The following is a 22618-nucleotide window of genomic DNA, read 5'->3' on the forward strand; positions in this document are numbered from 1 at the left end:
CATCGCTGTCTCGCTCGAACGCCGGACCGACGTGAGGATCCGTATCAGTGTCGAATAAATATCAAATATCCAATTTTATATACACCTAGTGGAAGAAGAAGTGGATAAAGTTGCAAATTTATTTACGTAAACTGGCATGGGTTTATCGAATAAAAAAAAATACGTGATACTCTGTAGTCCTAAATGTAGGCGTGTAACGTATGTACAGTGTAGGTTATGATATACAAGTCACGCGCTAATTCCAAGAACGCGAAATGAATCCGCCACTTGTGTCCCTATACTCCGTGCCGACCGTGCCCAGCAGCGGGCACACCCTCCCGCTTCCTCGGCCCCCGGATTTACGGAATTCGTGCGAGAACTGAGGGCCTACCGCGAAAACCGATAATCGCAAATTGCGGGGATCTTTCTCTTATACTCTCACTAAGACGTAATTAGAGTGACAGAGAAAAATGCCCGCAATTTACGAATTTCGATTTTCGCGGTAGGCCCTCTGTACCTGTAGGTTGACGAGACTATAATCTAATGATTAATGTCGACCTTTTATTTCATGTTTGCCCTAGATTTTTGTGAATTTGTCTTTACTTGTGCATGGGTGTTTAAGTTTAAAGACCGGAGTGGGCTCATTTTTTTGCTATTTTTCTTGCAACTAATATGCACGTCAGGTTTATTTTCTATGCTTGTTTAACATTATCATCTGTCTCACCCCGCTACTTATGAATCATGTCATGGAGGTTTGTCGTAGCTAGACAAGCGTGGGATTACACTACGAGGTAATATGAATAGAAGAGCATAATAATATAAAATATAAATTTATGGAGTTATTCATTAACGTCCTACAAGCTTTAAACAGCTAAATCTCTGTTCGTACCTGTCACTCTGACGTTTGTCTTTGTTAGGATGAGGAAAAATATTTTTCACCACACCAACTGGAAAAGGCCCTCTTGATTGTTCAAAAACGAATGAGAAAGTTGCATTTTATCCACATGTGGGGCAAAGTAATCAGATGCAAATTTTGAGTTGTTTCCTTATGTTAGCTAGTAGAATTGACTTTTAAATATATTTTTAATTATCAACTATACATTTAAATAATAACAAACTTAGAATAAAATGTAACCTAAAATTAAAACTACCTACAAAACTAAAATTAAAACCTAAAAAAAAACCATAACATGAGTGACCTAGCCCAATATGTTTATAATAAGCTAGATCACCCAGGTCAGAGCCCTGTGGAAGGGTTCCCATAAGGCTGGCTGCATTCCCCCTTTGGATCGCTATGCCGATCCGTTGGGCGAGGAAGGAGCCAGCCCTACGGTCCCCCGTGACATCAATGTTTTTTTTTGAAAGTTGCCGAATTAATTTATGAGCGCTTGGGCACCACGGTCCTAGAGTTTCGACTGCAAAAGCCACAAATATATGCCGGTCAGTGAGAGCTATATATTTGCGGCATTTTGCAGCCTCGGCAGCTACGGCCGCCCCGCCCGCTCTCAATGATGTTGAGCCGAGGTGAGACGGTGCCAGGGTGTCCACACACGTTGCGTCCCAAATAAGGGGCAGTCCAACACTCCAGGGCACAAGAGTCATTCCGTCGGGCCTCTTACCATCGTCACGTGCGAGGCCAGGTGGCTCGAGAATGGCTGGGACGTTGGCACTGACAAAGGCACGACGGAGGATGTCATTGAGGCAGGCGTGGCGTGATAGGCGGCCGGCACTCTTAGAATGATAATTATTCATAATAATTATTTTTTTATTACTTTCATTTGGATTTGATTTCATTTGAATTTTTGGTATTTCATAGTTAGTAGTTTCCTCGTGTTGGTGTGGTGAAAAATTTTGTGTTTCACTCGGAGGCAAAGTTTGTTTAACCCTCGTGCATTGAAACTCTCGCAACGCTCAAGATTCCACTTCTCGAACCACTCGCTACGCTCGTGGTTCAATTTTGGAATCTTTCGCTTGCTGGGGTATCAATATTAGCACGAGCGGTTAAACAACAACTTTGCCCCCTTGTAAAACAAATAACTATTTTAACTCAGAGGTTTGTTAAAATTCATCACAGTGGGATTTGAAACCAATAATGTAAGAAATATGGTTGACTTTGAAATCGAACGAAACAAAAAATACAGCTCTGTTCCAAAAAGTTTAAATTACATTGAAATAATTAGTATTATGGGTAGGGTCTTACAAGGATATGTTAATTGTAGCTCCAGTCAAGTCGGTCGCATACTAATATTATCAATGGCGTTAAATTTGGGATTCCGGACAGGTAGGTGCAATGTGGTATGGTATTGGCATGTTCCAATAAAACATAGCAAATGCATAATTTGACGTCTATTATTTCAATTGACTAAACAAAAGTGCATGGTTTGCTTAAATAAATAATGTTGCATGAGTTTCAATTTCACACGTCAATTTACTGCCTAAACACCCTTTCCACACTTGCTTGTAAATAGTGTTATATCACGCACGCAAACTGGACTGATTTGGCTTCACGTTTATGGTTTGTAATGTTTTTCATTCATTTGACTTGGAGCTTCTGAAAAACTAAATTTGATTCCTTATTACACTAATTATTGCATGTAGTTGTCTTGGTTTGCTTCACCTGCTGCTTTTTTCCTCATCGTATCCTAATATGATTTATTTATTTCTCAAGTATGGATGTAGATCTAAATAGTGGTTCTTGCGCAGGCGAACTAGACGGGAACCGGCCGGTGCCGTTCCGGCTGACGCCCAACATCTCGGAACTGCTCACGACCATCGGCATCACGGGGCCTCTCACGGCCTCCGCCATCTCCGTTGCACGCTGCCTCGTCACACCAAACTTTAAGGTAGTTTTTATTAGGTTATTATTTCCATTAGCCTACTGCTGTCAAAAATCAAAACGTCTTTGATATAAAAATTTGTCGCTTTTATTCCTTTTTGCATGGGCAACCAAATTTTGACATGGGTTCATATTTAGTTCTAACCCAATCATTATTTTCAGATACAATCGATCCTTCGCACGATCCTGCGGGACGAGATGGTGACCGGCTACAGGAAGCGTTTGGAAGACAAGTCCGGCCTCGCCGCCGCCGCCGGCACCTCCGCGGAAAACAAACCAATGGAAATGGACAACGAAACCATTATCAACATGGTCTCCAAGGCCGTGACGGCCATAACCGGCCGTCTGACCTTCTTGGCCCAGTTTGATGGCCCGGACAGCAAGGTGGCCACCCTGGTCACCGCCGCTGCCAGCCACGACAACCTCTGCCGCATGGATCCGGCCTGGCATCCATGGCTGTAAACAGTTAAAAACATTGTTGGTCCTTCGAGCCGGATTGCGTAGAATTAATTGGTTATACACAATCTTGTTATTTTATTTGTGTTAGGCAATAAACTTTTGTGATATCGTAATTTGGCCTTTCGGGCTGAATGAATCCCCGTAGATTGAATAAAATCAGTTGATTTTACACTTTCATTATATTTAAGTCTATTGTAAAAACAAGTACAATTTATTAGGTATATAAATAATTGGGTTAAAGATTTTTGCTATTTTTACTCAGTTAAGTGACAACTCTATCAGGGTTTTAAAAAAACCTTTACGTTCTCGCGTACCTATTGCTTATTGTCATTATGTTCATACAAGTATAAAAAGGTATTTAGTTTTTGTGTCTAACTGAAGTCTTATTAGTTTAATATTTTAAGGGTCTCATTTAGAAGTAAGAAATACCAACGAATTAGAATTCATAAACAGACTTAGCCGACTAATATAAATGACGTATTCATACCGCATGTGACAAAAACCTGACGAGAATCTTCTCTTGCATTCAAGAGCAATAAAATGTTAATATAATGTGTAGTTTTATTAACCACTTATTTACCACACATATTCCGATTCAATTTATTAGAGGATACGATTAATCAGCATCGAAAACGAGTTTAATTAAAACCGGATCTGCATGGCTGGAGCTACAAAGTTTATCATAACTTATGTTTGCTTTATAGCACTCATTTTCAACATGCAAAAACAAAAGCATTGAATACAGGGCACTTAAAACGGAAATTTCCACATAGTCACCCCTTTTATATTTTTTGTCCTTTATAAAGACTACTATAGGAGTGGTTCTACTTTTTAGATAGACAAGTTAAGGATAAGGATAGTGCGACGAAGCAAAACTTGTACGATACTGTAATATATAGTCGTGCTTATTATGAAATAAAAGCTGCACTTTAAGATGGAATGGAAGCAAGCCGCTTTGCATGGTGATAGTAGACACCAAAGAAGACGATTTTTTCCGAAGCACCCAAATATTCACCCCTTGGAAGCCGAGGTCTAGCGAGGTCTGTTAGGAAAAAGATTCCACAAATTAAAAGTTCAAAAAAAATTTATATCATTTGAAAGAAAATCATTTTATTTAAGGTAAAAATTATATAAAACCAAAATCTCTTTAAACAATAAATTAGTGTGGAATCGTCAAAAACCTATTTTCCTTCTTTTGCGCTTTATTCTTGCAAATAATGTCTTCGACTTTGTCTGAGAATAAATATTTTATCTTAGAGTTAAATATATTTTTTAATATATGACGAAATCGGTTCGAAAAGTTCTTGAGATACAAGTTTCAGAAGTTGGCTTACTTTTATTTATATGGGATTTTTATACCATATAAATAAAAGTATAGTATAAAAAGCGTGTAAGCCATAGTAAATTTAAAGTAAATTAGCAGTAAATTATCTACATTAGGGATAGGTATAATATATATTATATATTTACAAGAAAAGGATTATTCATCTTCAGCTTCATTCGTAATGTCCAAATTGGTTAAACTGAAAAAAAAAAGACACGTAATATCGTAATAAGTACGTTTATAGAATTGGAACTGATACCAAATTATGGTAGACTATTATTGATTATGGTAACCATAATCAATCGTTCTTTATAAGGTACTAGCATCCTAAAAAGATACATATATCTATATCATTAGCTGTTACTTATTCACCTTTTATTGTTACATATTGCCTTTGCAAAATTTGCACTGTGCAGTGCATGCAAGTCGACGCGTCGGCACTATTAGGAACATATATTATTATACTCTTTGGTGTCGGCAACCACAGTGCATCGTGTTGCAGCCTGACTTGCATGCGCATTGGTCCAGGAGGGTCAGTTCCGACCAAATTGGTGCGACATCAGACCAATGTGGTGGTGGTACCCGACCCTTGTGAAGTTGTGTAAAGTAAAAAGCACTCGATCGCAAAAAAACAACTTTGCGTGAAGGGATGAAAGGCCTCGGACTATTGGCGGCTCACTGCGTTCGAGCGCCAAACTACCTCGACTAAAATGATGCCTTTCACCCGAGTTAAACACTACTTTTCATTTCGAATACGAGGAAAGTAAAATGCATGTTTTAAAAAAAAACATGACTTGGTATAAAGTTTCATACTATTTAGAGGGTACTTTCAATTAACAATTTAGGCTAAACTATTGTTATTTGTGGAATGTGGAGTTAACTATCAGAATGGAAATTGTAATAGAAATCCATTTTAAACCAAATATTTTTTCCTAATCGTAAAAATATGAATTAAAAAAATCGTACTTGGAAAATAAAATGCTCGAGTGCAGAAACGTATCACTTTCTGCACACCCCATAGAACAACAATGACCCTCAAATTATACTTAGATAGTTATTCTGTATTGGGACTGTGCGAAGTGCATGGTGGGGGTAAGTAAAGCGATCCCAGCGCATAAGGTGGTAAAAATTAGAACTAACTGCGGATAGCGTCTTTAACATTTCGTACAAGTTATATGGCTCGAAATGAAACTTTAATTTACGATTACTCGTGATATATTCATTTAAATTGTATGGTGTAAGGGACCATTGTAATCTGTATGAAATGCTTAATATAACTAACGTACTTAATTTGATAATTATTGATACTGTATCCGTATAAACAGCTTTGCAAATGCCACATACTATGTGATCTTTTTCTAGAAGTTTAGAAAAAGTTTAGAGTGAAAACCTTAAATTCGTTGTATTTTTTAAACTATGGTATCTGAGGCTACATACACTAATTACAGTCCTAGATATACCTTATCCTATTGTAAGTACAAAGTTTCAGAGCAACCTAGTTAGTCGTTTTAAAATGAGAGCTTTACTACATTTGTATGGAAAACCGAGCTTGCTGGACCCTTACTCTATATTTATACAATACTGTTTTTATTAGTTTTTAACATGTATTTAACTCATAACAAAATTTAATGGTAACTACTGGGAAAAAACCCACCTTTTACCAGTGGTAACTACTGGGGAAAAACCCACATTTTACCAGTGGTAACTATTGGGAAAAAATCCCACATTGGACTGAGTACGTCCAACTCAGTTTGGTTCGGTTTGGTGGTAACTGCTGGTACTGTAGGTACAGTAGGTACGACTGGTAAAAGGTGGAAAAAAAAATCCCAGCAGGTTACCACTAGTTATAACTTGGTGGTAAGTTTGTAACTTGTGGGAATAAACAGTGCTCTTTTAAATACCTGTTTACTAAGAACGCAAAGTTAGAAATCACAGGCAAATCAGATTGGCCTGTAATTTGGCAAGCGTTACCCTACAATTGAAGGCAGATCCTCTATAAATGTGCCTGTAATTCCAGTGGTATACCTATAATTTTGTACAGTCTGTATCAAAAATATCGCAAAATATATGGGGTGCACAAATTCACCTGAAATTGTACTATAATACCTTGAAAATAGAGTCGTGCTTATGCTTGTGAAAACCTTGTTTACTCAGTTATCTGATATCAAGATTACAAATCAGATTAACTATAAGAGAGAGAGAGAGAGAGAGAGAGAGAGATAAACGTTTGGATTTATCTTCCCTGTATGGCTCCCGTAGAACATGACATCGGAATTAGTGCGCAGTGAAGAAGAATTCATTAGAAAAGAAATAAATAAAGACAGATCTGATGAAAGCGGGGCTTAAGAGTCTATCATCAATCTATGCATGGGAATTGCATACGTGAAAATTATAAATATACCTACTTTTAACTTGAAAAAGTATTAGAATAGTTTGAATACGGGGCGTCAGCGTGTGAATGAGTTACCTATTGGTTGTGCAAGTGACAGATATGCAAGTACCTGCATAGGTGAAAGTACCCGCGGCAAGTGCACTAACGAGCCCCCACCAGTCGGCGCATTCGCTAATCTCGCTCAATCACTGAAGACGTTTGATTTAATCGCACCAACAATGGGAAAGAAAGTGCAGCAATTGTAAGACGGCCAGGAAACGGCTTGCTAAGGTACTCCCGACCTAACTGAGGCGTGTTTATGTTTGTGGCAATCTTCTTTCCACAGCGATGCAATAGGAAAGTCGGTACATTCTCTTCCAGTCAACTGTAGGTTGAGTAGTCAGAATTGATAATGATGAATTGATCTGTCGTCACATATTAAGTTGATGAAAATATAATCCGAATGAATATACAAGACTCGAGTAGCTGTATATAAAAGAGGGCTTTTAATATCTGCTGAACTTCGTTGTTGCGTATATTCCTTCGTTTAAATTAATATGTACAACTGTGGGTAGGTATCAGCACTTGGGTACAAGGCCCATCGTTCTAACTACTTATTTAGGCATTCACAAGGACTTCTTTAGTATTATCCTGAGTTGTCTAAGCCTATGGAGAGTAGTTGCTACGTCGGAGTCGCGACAGCCACGTCGTTGTCGGCGCGGCGCCGGCCAATATAGCGCGCGACACCGCCCGCCCGCCGCCCCCGCTGGCGCCCGCGAGCCCAGTCCCGTCCGCGCCGCCGAGCCGCGCGCTAGTGCTGCACGAACATCCTGTTCGCACTGCAAGTCTCTGACCACTGAAACCGACCGTTTATGACATTCGACAACCCCGCCCTGTGTCAGTGCATTTTCCCGAGACGCATTTCGTTTCGAACACGAGAGAGCGGTGCTCCAAACCGAACCGTGTTGGGATTAGTGGCTCCGTTTATTTATGTTGTCGTTTTGGTGTGGTGAATATTGTGTTATACGGACGAAATCCGTATTATCTGTGCTATAGTTTGTGGATAATTTTAACAATCGGTGGCATATTCACGAAGGTGAGTCAAAAACTTGTTTACTTCGTACCCACATCATGAAAATTCGCCGCGACGTGGCAAGCGAATCGTACCCAAACGATATTAAGATAAATCGCGCATATAAACAATTGTTAACTAATAAACCTGCCCGATACAACACTTTTTCTTGTAGTTATTTTGCTCTCCGTGCTCTGGGATTTATCAAAAGAACAGTTCCTCGTTCGCAGTTGTTGTATACATTATGACGTCATCTAAGCAATTGATTGATACGGAGTGTACAAGGGACCAAAATACCAGTTTTCGGTCGGAGTATTATGCTGATTAGATTCTTATTGGATTCGGTCCTATCCCACTATCCCATATGGTGGCCGGAAGCGAGTGGATAAGAAAACATGGAGGAGAGAGGCGGCGTCGGCGCGGGGCGGTGCGCGGCCGGCGACCGCATTCCATATGGAATGCCGGATTAAACGCAATGTCAGTGTGACGGGGTTCACCGCGGGCCGCGCCATGCACTGCCCGTTGCAAATTCACAACAATGTAACCTGAGAGAACCACTACAAAGGCTTCTGTTGGGATATATCCCTGTAAACCTTTTGTAAGCACTTACTTGCGCAAACTCCCACTAAACAAAAAGTACCCTACGCTTAAATATTATCCACACTGTTTTAAACAATTTAAACGGCCACCTGTTGTGGTGGAGGGGATCTTGGTTTCCAATGATAAGCTTTTTTTCCAACCGCTTCACTGTAAATAATAAGTTTACAATAGGATGCGATTCGTAGTGGTTTTTATTGACGCAGGCGTTCCATTTTGCATCTTTGCATTCATGTAATCTTGTACCTACCTAATAGTCTTAGTTGTAGCTCATGACATGAAATACGGCGTTTCGTGAATAAAAGATTTACTTTGGCTGGATTGGCTTAGGACCCAAGGATGCCAATGGATGGAAGAAGTGGAGCCACCATGGTTATTGATGTAAATCGGGGATGTCAAATCCATTTATGGTATCATATTGACACCATTCCGAAGTTAAAATAAATGAAAAAAAAAAAAACTTTATTTTAAATTCCTCTTCACGTTAAGGGCTTGTGCACTTTGTCCTCTTCGCTGTGTTTGTTAAGCAAATTAGATTTTCAAGACAAATTTTTGCCAAGTTCGAGTTCTGACACTTCTCACGATAGAGGGTCCATAAGGAATCGAGGGAACTCCTCAAATGATAAAGGCATATATATATATATATATATATATATATATATATATATATATATATATATAGTGATCTTAGTATGTTCATCAACAAATCAAGTAGTTACATTTGTAGAAGTGACATTTGATGAAGTGGAACAACTGATGATGAACAGAACGGAACTCTTCAACGACGCATAGTTCACGTTTGGCAAATGTTCTCTTCGCATGTTTGTCAAGCAGTTAGGTTTTAAAGGCACACTTTTGTCAAGCTTGAGTTCTGATGATGGATTCCATGAAGAATTGAGGGTACTTCTCAACTCTTTTAAGCATACTTGTAGTAAGTGAGTAAAATATTCATTATTGAGCATCATACAGTTAAAAATAGACAGGACATGAAAAAACACAAAAAAACAGGCGGTCTTATTGGTAAAAAGCGATCTCTTCCAGACAACCTTCGGGTAGCAGGAAACTATGAGCTTACAACATTGAACGGGTAGTGCCGACGACGGTACTGTGACGGGTAGTATCGTGCAGTGGGTGGGTGCCGTGTTAGGGCCTCCGCTAGCTGACGCGGATTATTCGGAACGGACGCCCCGTCTAATAAGAAATTGTATGAACAGCGCTAACTGGCGCGGGCGCGTGCGACGGATTTGGCCTGGGAGCAGGACCCGCGAGCGTGCGCACGCGGCGGGCGTCCGCGTCAGCTAGCGGAGGCCCTTATAGCCTGTTTTATTATTATCAAACTTTGTTAAAGAAAACGCACAGCCTTATTTGTATATTTTTCAATTATGATGTCAAAAAATTCTCTGAACATCGCAATTACAAACTTGATCAAAATCTAAATGTAAACAAAACAGTTCCACAGATAAGATATAAATGTCACGCGATTTTCGAACAATTCAAACGTAGTGTTGCTAACCCGTGATTTTTTAAATTTGTCGCCTTTTTCTACTGACAAGTTTTGCTTGACTAATGGACTAATTAGGCGTAGGACGCTGTCTTTTTAATTTCATTGTATAAAATCCAAAATCAAGAATAATCTTTCTTTCACCGGTCTCCCTTATTAACTCTGTTTTTTCTCTTAAAAAATATTTTATGTAATCATTTTGTTTATTTTATATAAATTATATATTTATATGATATAGTTTTGGATATAATGTACATAAGGTTTTCAGGCCTTTTCGCCTGTTCAGAAAACGGTAAATTTGTCATCAAATAAAAATCTGGAAATTTGGGTCAGGGCTCGATGAAGACACTACTCTGAACTAAAAATCAGGAAAGAATAACTTGATGCTTATAATAATGTGAATATTTTTTTACGACTGTACAGTAAGTATGTAAACACTTTATTGTACGAGAAAAAAGAAATATTGATTAGTGATTACAATAGATATAATTGTGACAGACGTCAAGTTCCTACGAATAGTCGGTGCCACAGTGTTGCACTATATGAATTTGGCACCTTTTCTTCGAAAGTACTACCTTCTTACGAAAATATCTTCCCTAACACAATACAGGTAAGGTTATTAAATATTGCTTATTCACATAATAGTCGAAACAGTTCTCAATATTTTGGTGTATAATTTGTATTATAGTTTTCTTTTACTTCTCCGATACTTTTTCGCCAATAAGCATAACATTTTCGAGATCGTGCCGGCATGCACCCCTTAAATGCCAACATATTAAATGACTATAATGAAAACCACAGAAGGCCATTAAAAAAAAAACTCAATTGAATTTAATTAATTATACTGTAGTTGTTAAATAAAATTTCAGAAAACATTTCAGTTATCGAACTATTTGGGTTTACATTCGTCTCAAAACGTATATGAACAGACGAGGTACAAATGCCTAGACTACCTATTCAATGTATTGTAGGTACATTATAGTTATTTGCAACCACGATACTGCGATATTGTGCTCAAGATACATTAGGGGCCACAGAAATTCTTTGCAGCATAGGATTATCTTGTTAAGGCCCTTACAAACACACTTCGACACAGAATGATCTATTGTGTGTGTATTAAATAGGTGTATGACACAACTTTGGGCCTTAAAATCTTTGATCCCAAATACCTAATTGTGAATGAATATATTGTTTCCTGTAAAGTCCTTCAATCGCTATCTAAGCACACAGCAATCTATTAATACTTAGGATGTTATTAACTTATGAAAATATGTATGTTCATGAAGAAAGTAGCCGCAACCTAATACAGAGCCCCTAATGTAAATTTATTCGATAGCGAAATGTGACGTACTCATTTGCGTTAAGTCTCATTTTGTATGGGATTTAGAAACAGCGCGCCAAGCGGGACGTTTTAGAAATTAAAAATCACATACAAAATGAGACTTAACGCAAACGCGTACGTCAAGTTTCGCTATCGAATAATTTTACACTAAGGGTACAGAATCTACTCCTTCTTGGAATATGAGTCGGCTAAAAACTGGTCATACTCGTTTATAAATAAATTTGGAAATTGCCTCTGATATTTCGTATGTGACACACGTGGTACTGGTACCGGCAAATGATTTGTCAACGGCTTTCAATATTTTAGTTGCCGGGGATTTTGAAACTACCCTACTACTTAGCCCTCTTTGATTCACTTGGGGCGTTCATTAATTGCGTCAGGAGTTTATGAGGAGCCTCTCCTTCCTGGTGACATGTCGTGAGATTTGCCTCAAACCCATAACCCGATTTCACGTGAGATCTTTCAAAATGTATATTATAAGTATAAATGCGTAACTCCAATTCATGATTTTAATTTAAGTAGGATTGTGTAGAAAGATGTTTTAATTTAATCTAATTTTCTCGCATTTTACACAATTTTTCGCTAGAAAAAACGTAATATCTGCAGAGATCCTGAGATTCGGCTTGGAATCTGTAACTAGTGGACGCCCCTTGAACACTAGGGTTCTCACGCCAGGTGGGGTTATCTTAGGGTTTAAATCATATATCAAAGTTATAAACTCAGGAATAGTCCTTGGCGACAATCAGAACTTCTGCCAATAAAACCTCGACAATCTCAAGTTATTTTTCCAGTTTCCCAATGTGCTTTAGATCTAGCTGATGTTAACCTCTTTCGAATTAAACACCTATAACTCAGGCAGCCTTAAGCCAGCCATATTTTGTGCTCCGATAATGGTCATCGCCACTATTTTATTTGAAAAAGGTTTGTTATTAACTAACATTTGCGTTTGTCAGAAAGAGAATTTAAAACGAATCTTAACATATTTTTTGATAAAGTGAATATTTTCGAAAAAAATCGATCCGAAAGTAAAAAAAATTGTCATTGGTCCAAAAGTTATGAAAAAAAAAACGTAAGAATAGCGCTTCATAAAGAAATTAAATGAAAACAATAGCGAACATGATCAGTTAAGCCGTTTTTGGGTTATCGCAAAAAGTCTGCCCTTTACGGCTGATATGTTTATTGTACAATTTACCACAAACGGAAGTTTTACCTGTAGTACAGGATGTTCTTACAAATAACACGTTGATCCGTTTCTTGCATAGTTGCAAAATGCAGATGTGTTTTACGTCAATATTCTATTTGTAAACTGGACTACAGATGGATGACTTACTATGAACTAGGTACACCTTTTCGATAAAATAACAATTTAAATTATTAAATTTCAGACTTGTTCCTTTAATTTTTGTTAAAGTTTGTAATAGTTTGACGACCGGTTTGGCCTAGTGGGTAGTGACCCTGCCTACGAAGCTGATGGTCCCGGGTTCAAATCCTGGTAAGGGCATTTATTCGTTTGATGAGCATGGATATTTGTTCCTGAGTCATGGGTGTTTTCTATGTATTTAAGTATTTATAAATATTTATATATTATATATATCGTTGTCTAAGTACCCTCAACACAAGCCTTATTGAGCTTACTGTGGGACTTAGTCAATTTGTGTAATAATGTCCTATAATATTTATTTATTTATTTATTATTTAGTTATTTGTTTTACAAGGGGGCAAAGTTGTTGTTTAACCGCTCGTGCTAAAATTGGTACCCGAGCAAGCGAAAGATTCCAATAGCGAGTGGTTCGAAGAGTGGCATCTTGAACGTTACGAGGATTTCAAGGCACGAGGGTTAAACAAACTTTGCCTCCGAGTGAAACATAAAATGTTTCACCACCCAACGCGAGGAAAATACTAACTATGAAATACCAACAAATCTATCCAAATCAAATACAAATGAACGTAATAAAAAAAATATCATTCAAAATCATCATTTAAAAGTCAGTTCTACCAGCGAACATCAGGAAATAGCTCAAAATTTGCATCTCGTTACTTTGCCCCACATGGGGATAAAATAAATAAATATTATAAGACATTATTACACAAATTGACTAAGTCCCACAGTAAGCTCAATAAGGCTTGTGTTGAGGGTACTTAGACAACGATATATATAATATAAATATTTATAAATAGGTACTTAAATACATAGAAAACACCCATGACTCAGGAACAAATATCCATGCTCATCACACGAATATATGCCTTTACCAGGATTTGAACCCGGGACCATCAGCTTCGTAGGCAGGGTCACTACCCACTAGGCCAAACCGGTCGTCTGAAAAATGCAACTTTCTCATTAGTTTTTGAACAATCAAGAGGGCCTCTTTATATTTTGTAATTGGAATTAGTGCTGGGATATATTCTTTACAAACCCTCTTTTTCACAATCACAAAAGCATACATATTTTAGGCAATAAAGATCATTTTCCAAAAACTGTTACTTCTAGCCCCGCGCTCCCCTACATAGGTACTTGTTGTCAAATAATTTCGGACGTCAATGGCTAAAATCAGATAAGCCTGTCACTTATATGCTAAACTGCTATCAGTTTACGTTTACACGATATCGATTCAAATGAGTTGTCACGTGGTGTGCAAATTGCACAAAAATAGTAAGAAATTACCCTATCAAACATAACGCAACAATGGCAACATATATATCTTTTTTTATTGTATATGGCTAATATAGCCCATAATTTTTTGTTTTTATTTTCTTACGGATACTAAGATATCCAAAAGGAGTTCACGAACTGATAATGAAAGGGGTGTACCGAAAGAAACTGAAATTTCAAAAGAAAAATGCTGATGCGAATGACAACAAACTAAGGTTTTTAGAATAACTACAATAAAAAGCGACTTTTAATTTAGATGTTTGTCAGTTTTTTTATTTATTATTTTTTCTGTAGGTGTAATAGGCAGCTTCTTCCTAGCGCATTCAGTGGCAGCTTTTTACGGACCCCTTTTTTCATATTTCCTGCATCAGCTCATCACCTGCTGGAATTGTTAATGTATTTTGGCTTTTTCATTCTTATATTTTAATACACTTTTGAGCCCAATAATAGTTGAGAGAAAGGCACTGCAGGACGTTTGGAGCTCTTACCCTATTCTATGTCAACTACCAAATGCGATTTTTGTACGAAAGAAATTGTATGATTTTCGACTTGGCCTAGAATTAAGTAACACACATTTTCTGTAACTTTAGTTATCCTAACCTTCGTACGAAGAACTGAACTGATTTTCATCGTCGTTCGTTGCACTTTAGCCGCATATCTACCCCAGTTTTTACGATAAATTTCGCAAATTGTATTAGCAATCTTTGTGATGGCTCAGGGTCACTTGTTCCTAGAGATCTGCCGCTTCGAGACCTCTGTTCAAGAGACAACATACTAAATTAGTTATTTAGTATGAAATGCACGAAACTTCGAGGTAATTTTGAGTGTTTCGAAATCAGGCATGTAGGATGTTGCAAATTTTCTTGCTATTTGGAAAAGACAAATTTTCAGTGGTCTCTCCTATTTACCGGTGTAAAGTCGAACAGCGTGAAACTAGAGTTATTTATATTGGAATATATAATATAATAATAAGACATAAGACTTTTTATTGCGGTAAGAATTCCGTAGTCATCTTGCTTAGAAACAAAATTACAGCGGCTTAAAATTTACAGTTTTTTTTCGCCCTGGCCTGGCCTGGCCTGGCCTGGCCAGGCCTGTAGGCCTTCGTATACAAGATCCTTTTACGTACGCACGTAATATTTTGCTACCCATCCATTTGGATAAAATATAGATACTATGGAGATTTACATGATTATCTGACAGTGTGTGATAAACTTCTATTATAGTGGCATGACTTCACTTTGCGTTTTACGATTGCCACAAGCTACTTACTTAGTACCTACCGCGTGAAGTATTTGTGAATCGATAGTGCGTGCCACATTCGAAAACTCGACCGCGGCCGCTTCCGTTGCGTAGCCACGTTTATTATGATATCTGTTTTGGGCATTGCCTTCCTAATGTATTATCACAAATGTTATCATAAATGCTTAGGCACATAAGGCACTTCTTACTAAACTTTTTATCAAACGAGATCCGGGTGTTAGGTCAAACTTACACAATCTATGCGACCTTTGTCTTGTTTCAGATATTCCCCTTTGAATTCTCAGAACTGGAATCATATCTCAATGTTTATTTCACTGCTTCTCGTCAACAGTAGGTAATCAAGTTATTATTGTTTCATCCACTTTGCGAAAGAGGTTACTGATTAAGGCTCGCTTTGTTTCCAGGGTTTATAATAAATTCAGTTCATCCTCGTTAATTAATTGAAGACGAAGATGATGTACGATATCTGTCTGATTGATTTAATGTAGTTAAAGTAATATTGTTTCTATATCTATAATATCTTGAACCTCACTTACGTAAGATATAACTAACGCCTCCATTATGAGACGTGTAGTTCTACCAATATTGTTGTACATTGAGTTGCATTCAATTACCGACAGGACAGGACGTGAGTTGTTTTGTTGTACATTTTGTATTATGATGACATCAAACCAGCTACGGCAGGTTGATTAAAAATAAATTTTTGTGTTTTACAAAAGTTTAAGGGTTTTAGTTGGCATTTTCCTCATTTGGCTCCAACGGTCAACGTTGATAAACAATAAGCAAGAACAGATTGTGAAATCCTTGTTTACTGCATTGTATGATATGTGTAACAGTCGCTATATTTCACATATTTTCCTCACTATTATCTGATGTTTAAGTTTTGTAATATGTGGATGTTGTACACAACCTTTGCACTAAGGTATAATAGTACAAATCGGTGCTTCAATGCGAGGATATTTGAAGTTCTTTTGTATATATAAATGTTTCGAGATGCTTATTTCTGTAAGTTTGCTAATAGACATTGCATTAGACATTCTGTAAAGCGAATGACGAGATGCTCGTCTGTTCTAGTGATGAAATCGTAAAGAGATATAATCGCATTCCGCGGTGAGCCTCCCCTCTTTCTTGCGGCGTCTATTGCATGCCGCCGCCGCGCGGGCGAGTGGTTCTTTAAGTGGGTTTTGCACTTACCTTCACTAAGGTGCTGATGCGGGAGCCTCTGCTGATTTTGCACTTTATCAATTACGCATGACCCTTAGCTAATAGCTTCTATAGACACATTAAACCTTTAGTCGAATATTGATTTACTTGCTAGCTCGGGTAACATGCTTCGAATTAGTCTTGGTATATTTGGTGATTTGGCGGTAATAGGGCGGTAGATGAAGCAGCTATCAAGCATAACGGGGTAACGGTTCCCTCGTGTTTGCAGAGGCACTACTGAGCCGTGTGTGCGTGAGCCACTCACGCCCAAACACAGACGCAAGCGCTCACGCCATAGCTCGGCCGTTGAACCGAATGCTCGAGGAATTTCTCCAGCGCTCGCTCCGTTTGCAGACGAAGGAAATTACGGCTGTTGGAGGGGTGTCAGTCAGGGCTGAGGATGAGTTAATGCAGTGAGCGATGTCGCGACCCCGGAGTGAGTGTTGGCCAATGTTGAAATGATTTTACTTTCAACTTATTTTGTAACAAACTTGAGAAGTAGGTAGTGATTTGTCGCGGACACGTGTGCGAATGTTCTCGCAATCGCCCGCATACCAGTCCAGGGTGCGGGCTAATGTTTCAAATCGCCAATAAATTTGTCGTGCTGTATTGACGTCATTTATACATATATCACTGTCGGGTTTCGGGCCTTTATTTTCATACATTATCGATGACTCACCGGAACATCGATGTTGATTGATGCAGTTATCTCATGTTGGTGCACTGTTCATGTGTTGTGTTTTCGGGACAACTATATTTCAAGTCAAGACTTAATCCGGGTGTAATAATCTAATAATGATAATACACGGCTTAACTCTAGGGATCAACCTTAGATTTTTTTTTGTTTTATTTATTTAGGGACTTTTAATCTAAAGATTACGCCAGTCCCATCGTACCTTAAACTATGTAAATTACAATCAATCATCAATCACGGCCTGACAGTATACTGACTAGGGAATTATAGATAAATAAATATACCTCCTTTGCCTCTTCTGAATTTGGTGTCGCCAAGATGATTTGGAATGCGCCTACATCTAACCTATCTTATATCTATCTTAGATTTTAATATGACTTACCTGTCAATAGGTACCATAAAACAACATTGAACTACTTATTCCAAATTAAGAAAAAGCGTTTTTTTATTTTTATTTTATCTGCATTTAGTATGTGTATTCATTGAATTGTCTTATAAGAATAAAAATATTTGAATATTTTCGTGGTTTCTATAAATGTCACGTTTGGGACACACCACATAAAATCTTATAATTTTTCATCGCGCTATTAGTTTCACTAATAATAAAAGTTTGCGTCACTAGCGTTCACTTTCAGAGTTTCGACACTGCGCATGAGCTGCATGCACGTTGCACAAACATCCGCCTCGAAGTACCAGCAAAGTTTAAAGATAATTATCGGCGTTTTCAAGGGTTCAAAGTGACAAACTGCGTAATTGAACTTATAGTTTCGTGCATATCTTACCTTAAGTATTCCAGGAATTTACGTTTGTAGCTCGTTTAAAAGCGAGACTAACGGCTGTCTATTTGTCGTTGATTGTGATAAAAGGCTAGGCGTTTTATATATAGCCCAACTAGCAAAAACAAGCTTAGAATAGTCTCAAGACTACAATTTTTTCGCTCTTATATTGATCTTATAGCATCGTATAAGCCCGGATTTGGGCACAAATTATAAGCGTATTTATTTTGATATCGTTCTAATATCAGTCTAATTGAATGCTGCTTGCATTTACAGTAATCTTTCCAAAACTTATTTAAGCTACCTTAGGCTAATATCACTTTTACGTAAGTATCTTGTAAGCCTACATAGGCTTATATTGGTCCAACGTTAGAATCTTATGAGCCTAAATAAGCTTATTTAGATTTTTTGTAAGGTCACACAGGGAGTTGAAACATTCTATTTGTGAACGAGTGTACGAGTGAAAATAAATGCAGCAGCGTAACATAAATATGTTAGTGTAAGTATTTATCTAACTGTTTATGAATTATGTTTAAATATAATAACGTGCTCGTTATCATCGTGTGTGTTTATGTTTTACGGTATGTAATCACGTGGGAAAATATTATTTACTGTAAAGTAGACCCTGTTTTCCACTTCAAACTTCATGCGCCTGATCAAATATGGTATTTGTATCCGTTTATAATTATTTTATTTCTTTATTTGTACTGATAGTCAGCCATAGCTGTAGGTGTATTTTTAAAGCGCACTATTAGACTATTATAAGATTATTTACACTAAATTCTGCATTCAGAATACAAATGATATGGCCATGTTGAATTAATTAGGGTTCCTTGGTTTACTTACTAAAACCCTAAATACATTTGTTTATCCTTACTAGATCACTTGACACATACTAATAAACTAAATGTTTTTTTATTTAAGTGACAAGATTGGTGATGCAAAATGGTTGTATTTATGGATATAGACCATTACTTGATGAAGAAAGACTTCCGCATGTTAAAACAATTAACATGGCCTTGGGAAGAAACACAATATACAAGTCTTGTTATTAAGCTACTATGCCAATACATTCCAGGAGACAACTCATTAATTTGCACAATCTCTTTGTTTGTGTTAAGCAGTGTCCTTGCGTCCTTTGGTAGAACATTATTTAGTCTTCTGTTTAAAATAATTAGCAATCCATTTACTGCTGCATGAAGGATATAAAATTTTAACGCCCATTTTTGTAATTCACTTTTTAAGGCAAAATCTTTCTCATAATCTGTTTCGTCATCGGTCGAAGATTCTTTTTCACTAAAATCATTAATTTCACATACTGAAACATTGTCCTCAACCTCTACATCTTTCATGCAAGCAGAACCTACAGAACCCTCACTAATATTTTCACCAACACTACCTTGTCTTGGCAGGAGCTGTATATGTATTTGATTTACTTATGATTTTTTTGTACTTCTGAATTTTCCGCCGATAACCATCACTTCTCGAACGTTTTTTCCAGTTGTCGTAATCCATACCTATTTAAAATTACACTCTTACTTTAAATTACAAAAAAAAAATAATTAAATAATTAAATATCATACTTAAAAGTGTTCCCAAAATCGATTTAAGATCAATCGATCTTATATTGATCTTGTCTTTTGTGATATAAGTATCTTTATCCTATATCACTCTAATATCTTACTAAAGTGCTGCTGTTGATCTTATTATGCTTGTTTATAGCTTTAATTAAGATCAGAAAAGTACGTACTTACAGTGTTCTTATGCTATGTTGACATTAGTCAAGTTCAATGAGACTTCGTAAATGTTATTGTAGGACCAAGAGGCTTATAATAGTATAATACTATGTTGATATTAGTCTTACATTCTTACAATAGCATATATAAATAAAGTCTAATATAAAATCAAATGAACTTAGAGAAAGGGGATATAAGACCAGGCACTCTCAAGTTCAATAAGACTTCGTAAATGTTATTGTAGGACCAAGAGGCTTATAATAGTATTATACTATGTTGATATTAGTCTTACATTCTTACAATAGCATTTATAAAGTCTAATATAAAATCAAATGAACTTAGAGAAAGGGGATATAAGACCAGGCACTCTCAAGTTCAATAAGACTTCGTAAATGTTATTGTAGGACCAAGAGGCTTATAATAGTATTATACTATGTTGATATTAGTCTTACATTCTTACAATAGCATTTATAAAGTCTAATATAAAATCAAATGAACTTAGAGAAAGGGGATATAAGACTAGGTACTCTCAAGTTCAATGAGACTTCGTAAATGTTATTGTAGGACCAAGAGGCTTATAATAGTATTATAAAATGCTCTTATATACATATATAAGACTAGGTAATAAGACTGACCTTACTAAAGCCGGTACTAGCTTGTCTAAGACTAATATAAGAGTGATGATATGTTCCAAAACAATAATAAGAGCTCTATAAGCTCATCAGTTTTATAAAGTGCGCAACCTGAGACTCTTTTGCTAGTTGGGAGGGTATTTAATTTGTGATACCCTTAGGTGGTGACGGTGGTGCAGTGGCCGGTGGCGAGTGAACGCGGCGACCTTGGGCCTGCGCTGGCGCGGACGTTCGTTGAACGCACCCCGCACCCCGCCACTCGCACCCGCGCCCCATGCCCACCTCAACTCGTTTGCGTCTCGATAATTCTTAATTGAAATAGAAATAAGCGCATTCTCTTAACAGTTTAAGAAGATTTTATTGAATGCTATACTTTATGTAAAACGAATTTTGAATATTGAAAGCTGGATTTTTTTCTTCATTCACGGGTTTCAGGGTAGAAATAGAATATTGCATTATGTGTAAATGAATTAAAACTTAACGTGACATTGAAATAAGATACATAGTTACATATGTTTGTTGACTATGTTTAAATAATGCGAAAATTAATCCATTACTGGAAGTCGTAATATTTGATGGATATGATTGTTTCATTACTTCTCAATAATTTGTCATAAATATAAAATCACCGCTGATGTGTAGGTATCGATAACTTGTAGTTACTACCGATAGTTACGTTATTTATTCGCGCTATCGATACATGGGCGGCGAATGTTTTAATGTCACGCACGCAGGCGGCTCAGACGGGGCCAGTCTTTGAACGTCTCCTATTTCCCCTTGTAGAGACTCATTAAAATAAAAAAGACAGTCCCGTCTTTTGTCTAAACGTGCCTAATTTGCTTGAATATCGCCAAAACAAACGAGTGTCGAATGCTGCATTATTTTTGCCATACCTAGTGGGTACCTGAGGCCCGCCGGGCGGCCGGCGCCACAGCGAGCAATGACTCCCGACCGACGTACTACGTCATAAACATTTTAATATACAATTTAACAAATAACATTTTATCCGTCTTACTCTTACTGTCTGGCTTCTCGAGTAATATACGAATCAAGCATGATGTCATTTTTGCTTAAAGATTTGCATTTAGATATGTTCGATTATTTATTTATCTGAGGTTACCTTTCCTTAGAAACACGTTGCATACAAACAAGATGCGTTAAGGATTTTCCTTGTTGGCCGCTGGCACAGCAACACGTACATTATTAATGGCTAAATGTATCTCTAGCTCGTAAGCGATACGTGCTGTGCTGTTTGCGGTTATTTTTATCTTCGTTATTACTACAATATTCAAATGTGTGTTGCTTGAAGTCTAGTTTTGTGATTGGATTCATTTATCATTATCATCATTGTCAGAATAGGTGTTTGTACATCGTACTGATGAGTACAGGCCCTTCCTCTCATGAGCGGAAGTTCTAAGAGTCAAATAATCTGAGGGTTTTGCGCTAGCCTGGTGCAGATTAGAATATATTTCCATCGTTTTTCTTCACGAATGTATTTGTACAGGCTTCCTTGCAATGTTTTTCTTCACCAACACGTGCTGGTGGTAAATATCAAATGACATTTCTTTAATAATTCCAAGAAGTCAAGTTAGAATAAGATTTAACCGGTCTAACTTTATTACTAAACTATGACTTGATAAATACCACTGGTATTTTCATGAATATGCATTTTTTTTTGGGTTTTGGTCGTTTTGTCTTATTTAATTCTGGATGATTCATATTGATTCGACGATAAAGCACACCTGTTAGACAAATACTTTATATAAATACTTCAAATTTTATTGAAATTGCGACCACTAGTTAAAACAGTTGTCAAGGTTTTATAAAACTTATATGTAGATTGCTAATGATATGATATAAGTTACTAATGAAGTAAGCGCTGGTTCAAACCCCTGCTTGTACCAATGAGTTTTTCGGCACTTATGTACGAAATATCATTTGATATCTACCAGTCACTTTTCGGTGAAGGAAAACATCGTGAGGAAACCGGATTAATCCCAAGAAGGACCCTAGTTTACCCTCTGGGTTGGAAGGTCAGATGGCAGGCGCTTTTGTAAAAACTAGTGCCTACGCCAAATCTTGGGATTAGTTGTCAAGCCGACCCCAGGCTCTCATGAGCCGTGGCAAAATGCCGGGAAGGGACGCGAGGAAGAAGACGATAAGTTACAATTTGCAATGCC

The 22618-nt window shown here is 37.3% G+C and overlaps 2 protein-coding genes across 2 annotated transcripts in view; both read left to right on the plus strand.

Annotated features, from left to right (window-relative positions):
• The window catches only part of LOC133517659 (transcription-associated protein 1), a 45720-nt gene extending 41894 nt beyond the window's left edge, over positions 1-3826 (plus strand). The window contains exons 46-47 of the mRNA XM_061851015.1: positions 2683-2822; positions 2978-3826. Of these exons, the coding sequence (XP_061706999.1) occupies positions 2683-2822; positions 2978-3277 (440 nt within the window). The 3' untranslated portion in view covers positions 3278-3826. The remainder of the gene's footprint in view (positions 1-2682; positions 2823-2977) is intronic.
• A 3836-nt stretch (positions 3827-7662) lies between these two features.
• LOC133517663 (fibronectin type-III domain-containing protein 3a) overlaps positions 7663-22618 on the plus strand; it is a 79517-nt gene continuing 64561 nt past the window's right edge. The window contains exon 1 of the mRNA XM_061851020.1: positions 7663-8065. The gene's annotated coding sequence lies outside the window, so the exon portion shown is untranslated. The remainder of the gene's footprint in view (positions 8066-22618) is intronic.

This window comes from Cydia pomonella, chromosome 5, assembly GCF_033807575.1.
Source record: "Cydia pomonella isolate Wapato2018A chromosome 5, ilCydPomo1, whole genome shotgun sequence".
Taxonomy (NCBI): Eukaryota; Metazoa; Arthropoda; class Insecta; order Lepidoptera; family Tortricidae; genus Cydia; species Cydia pomonella.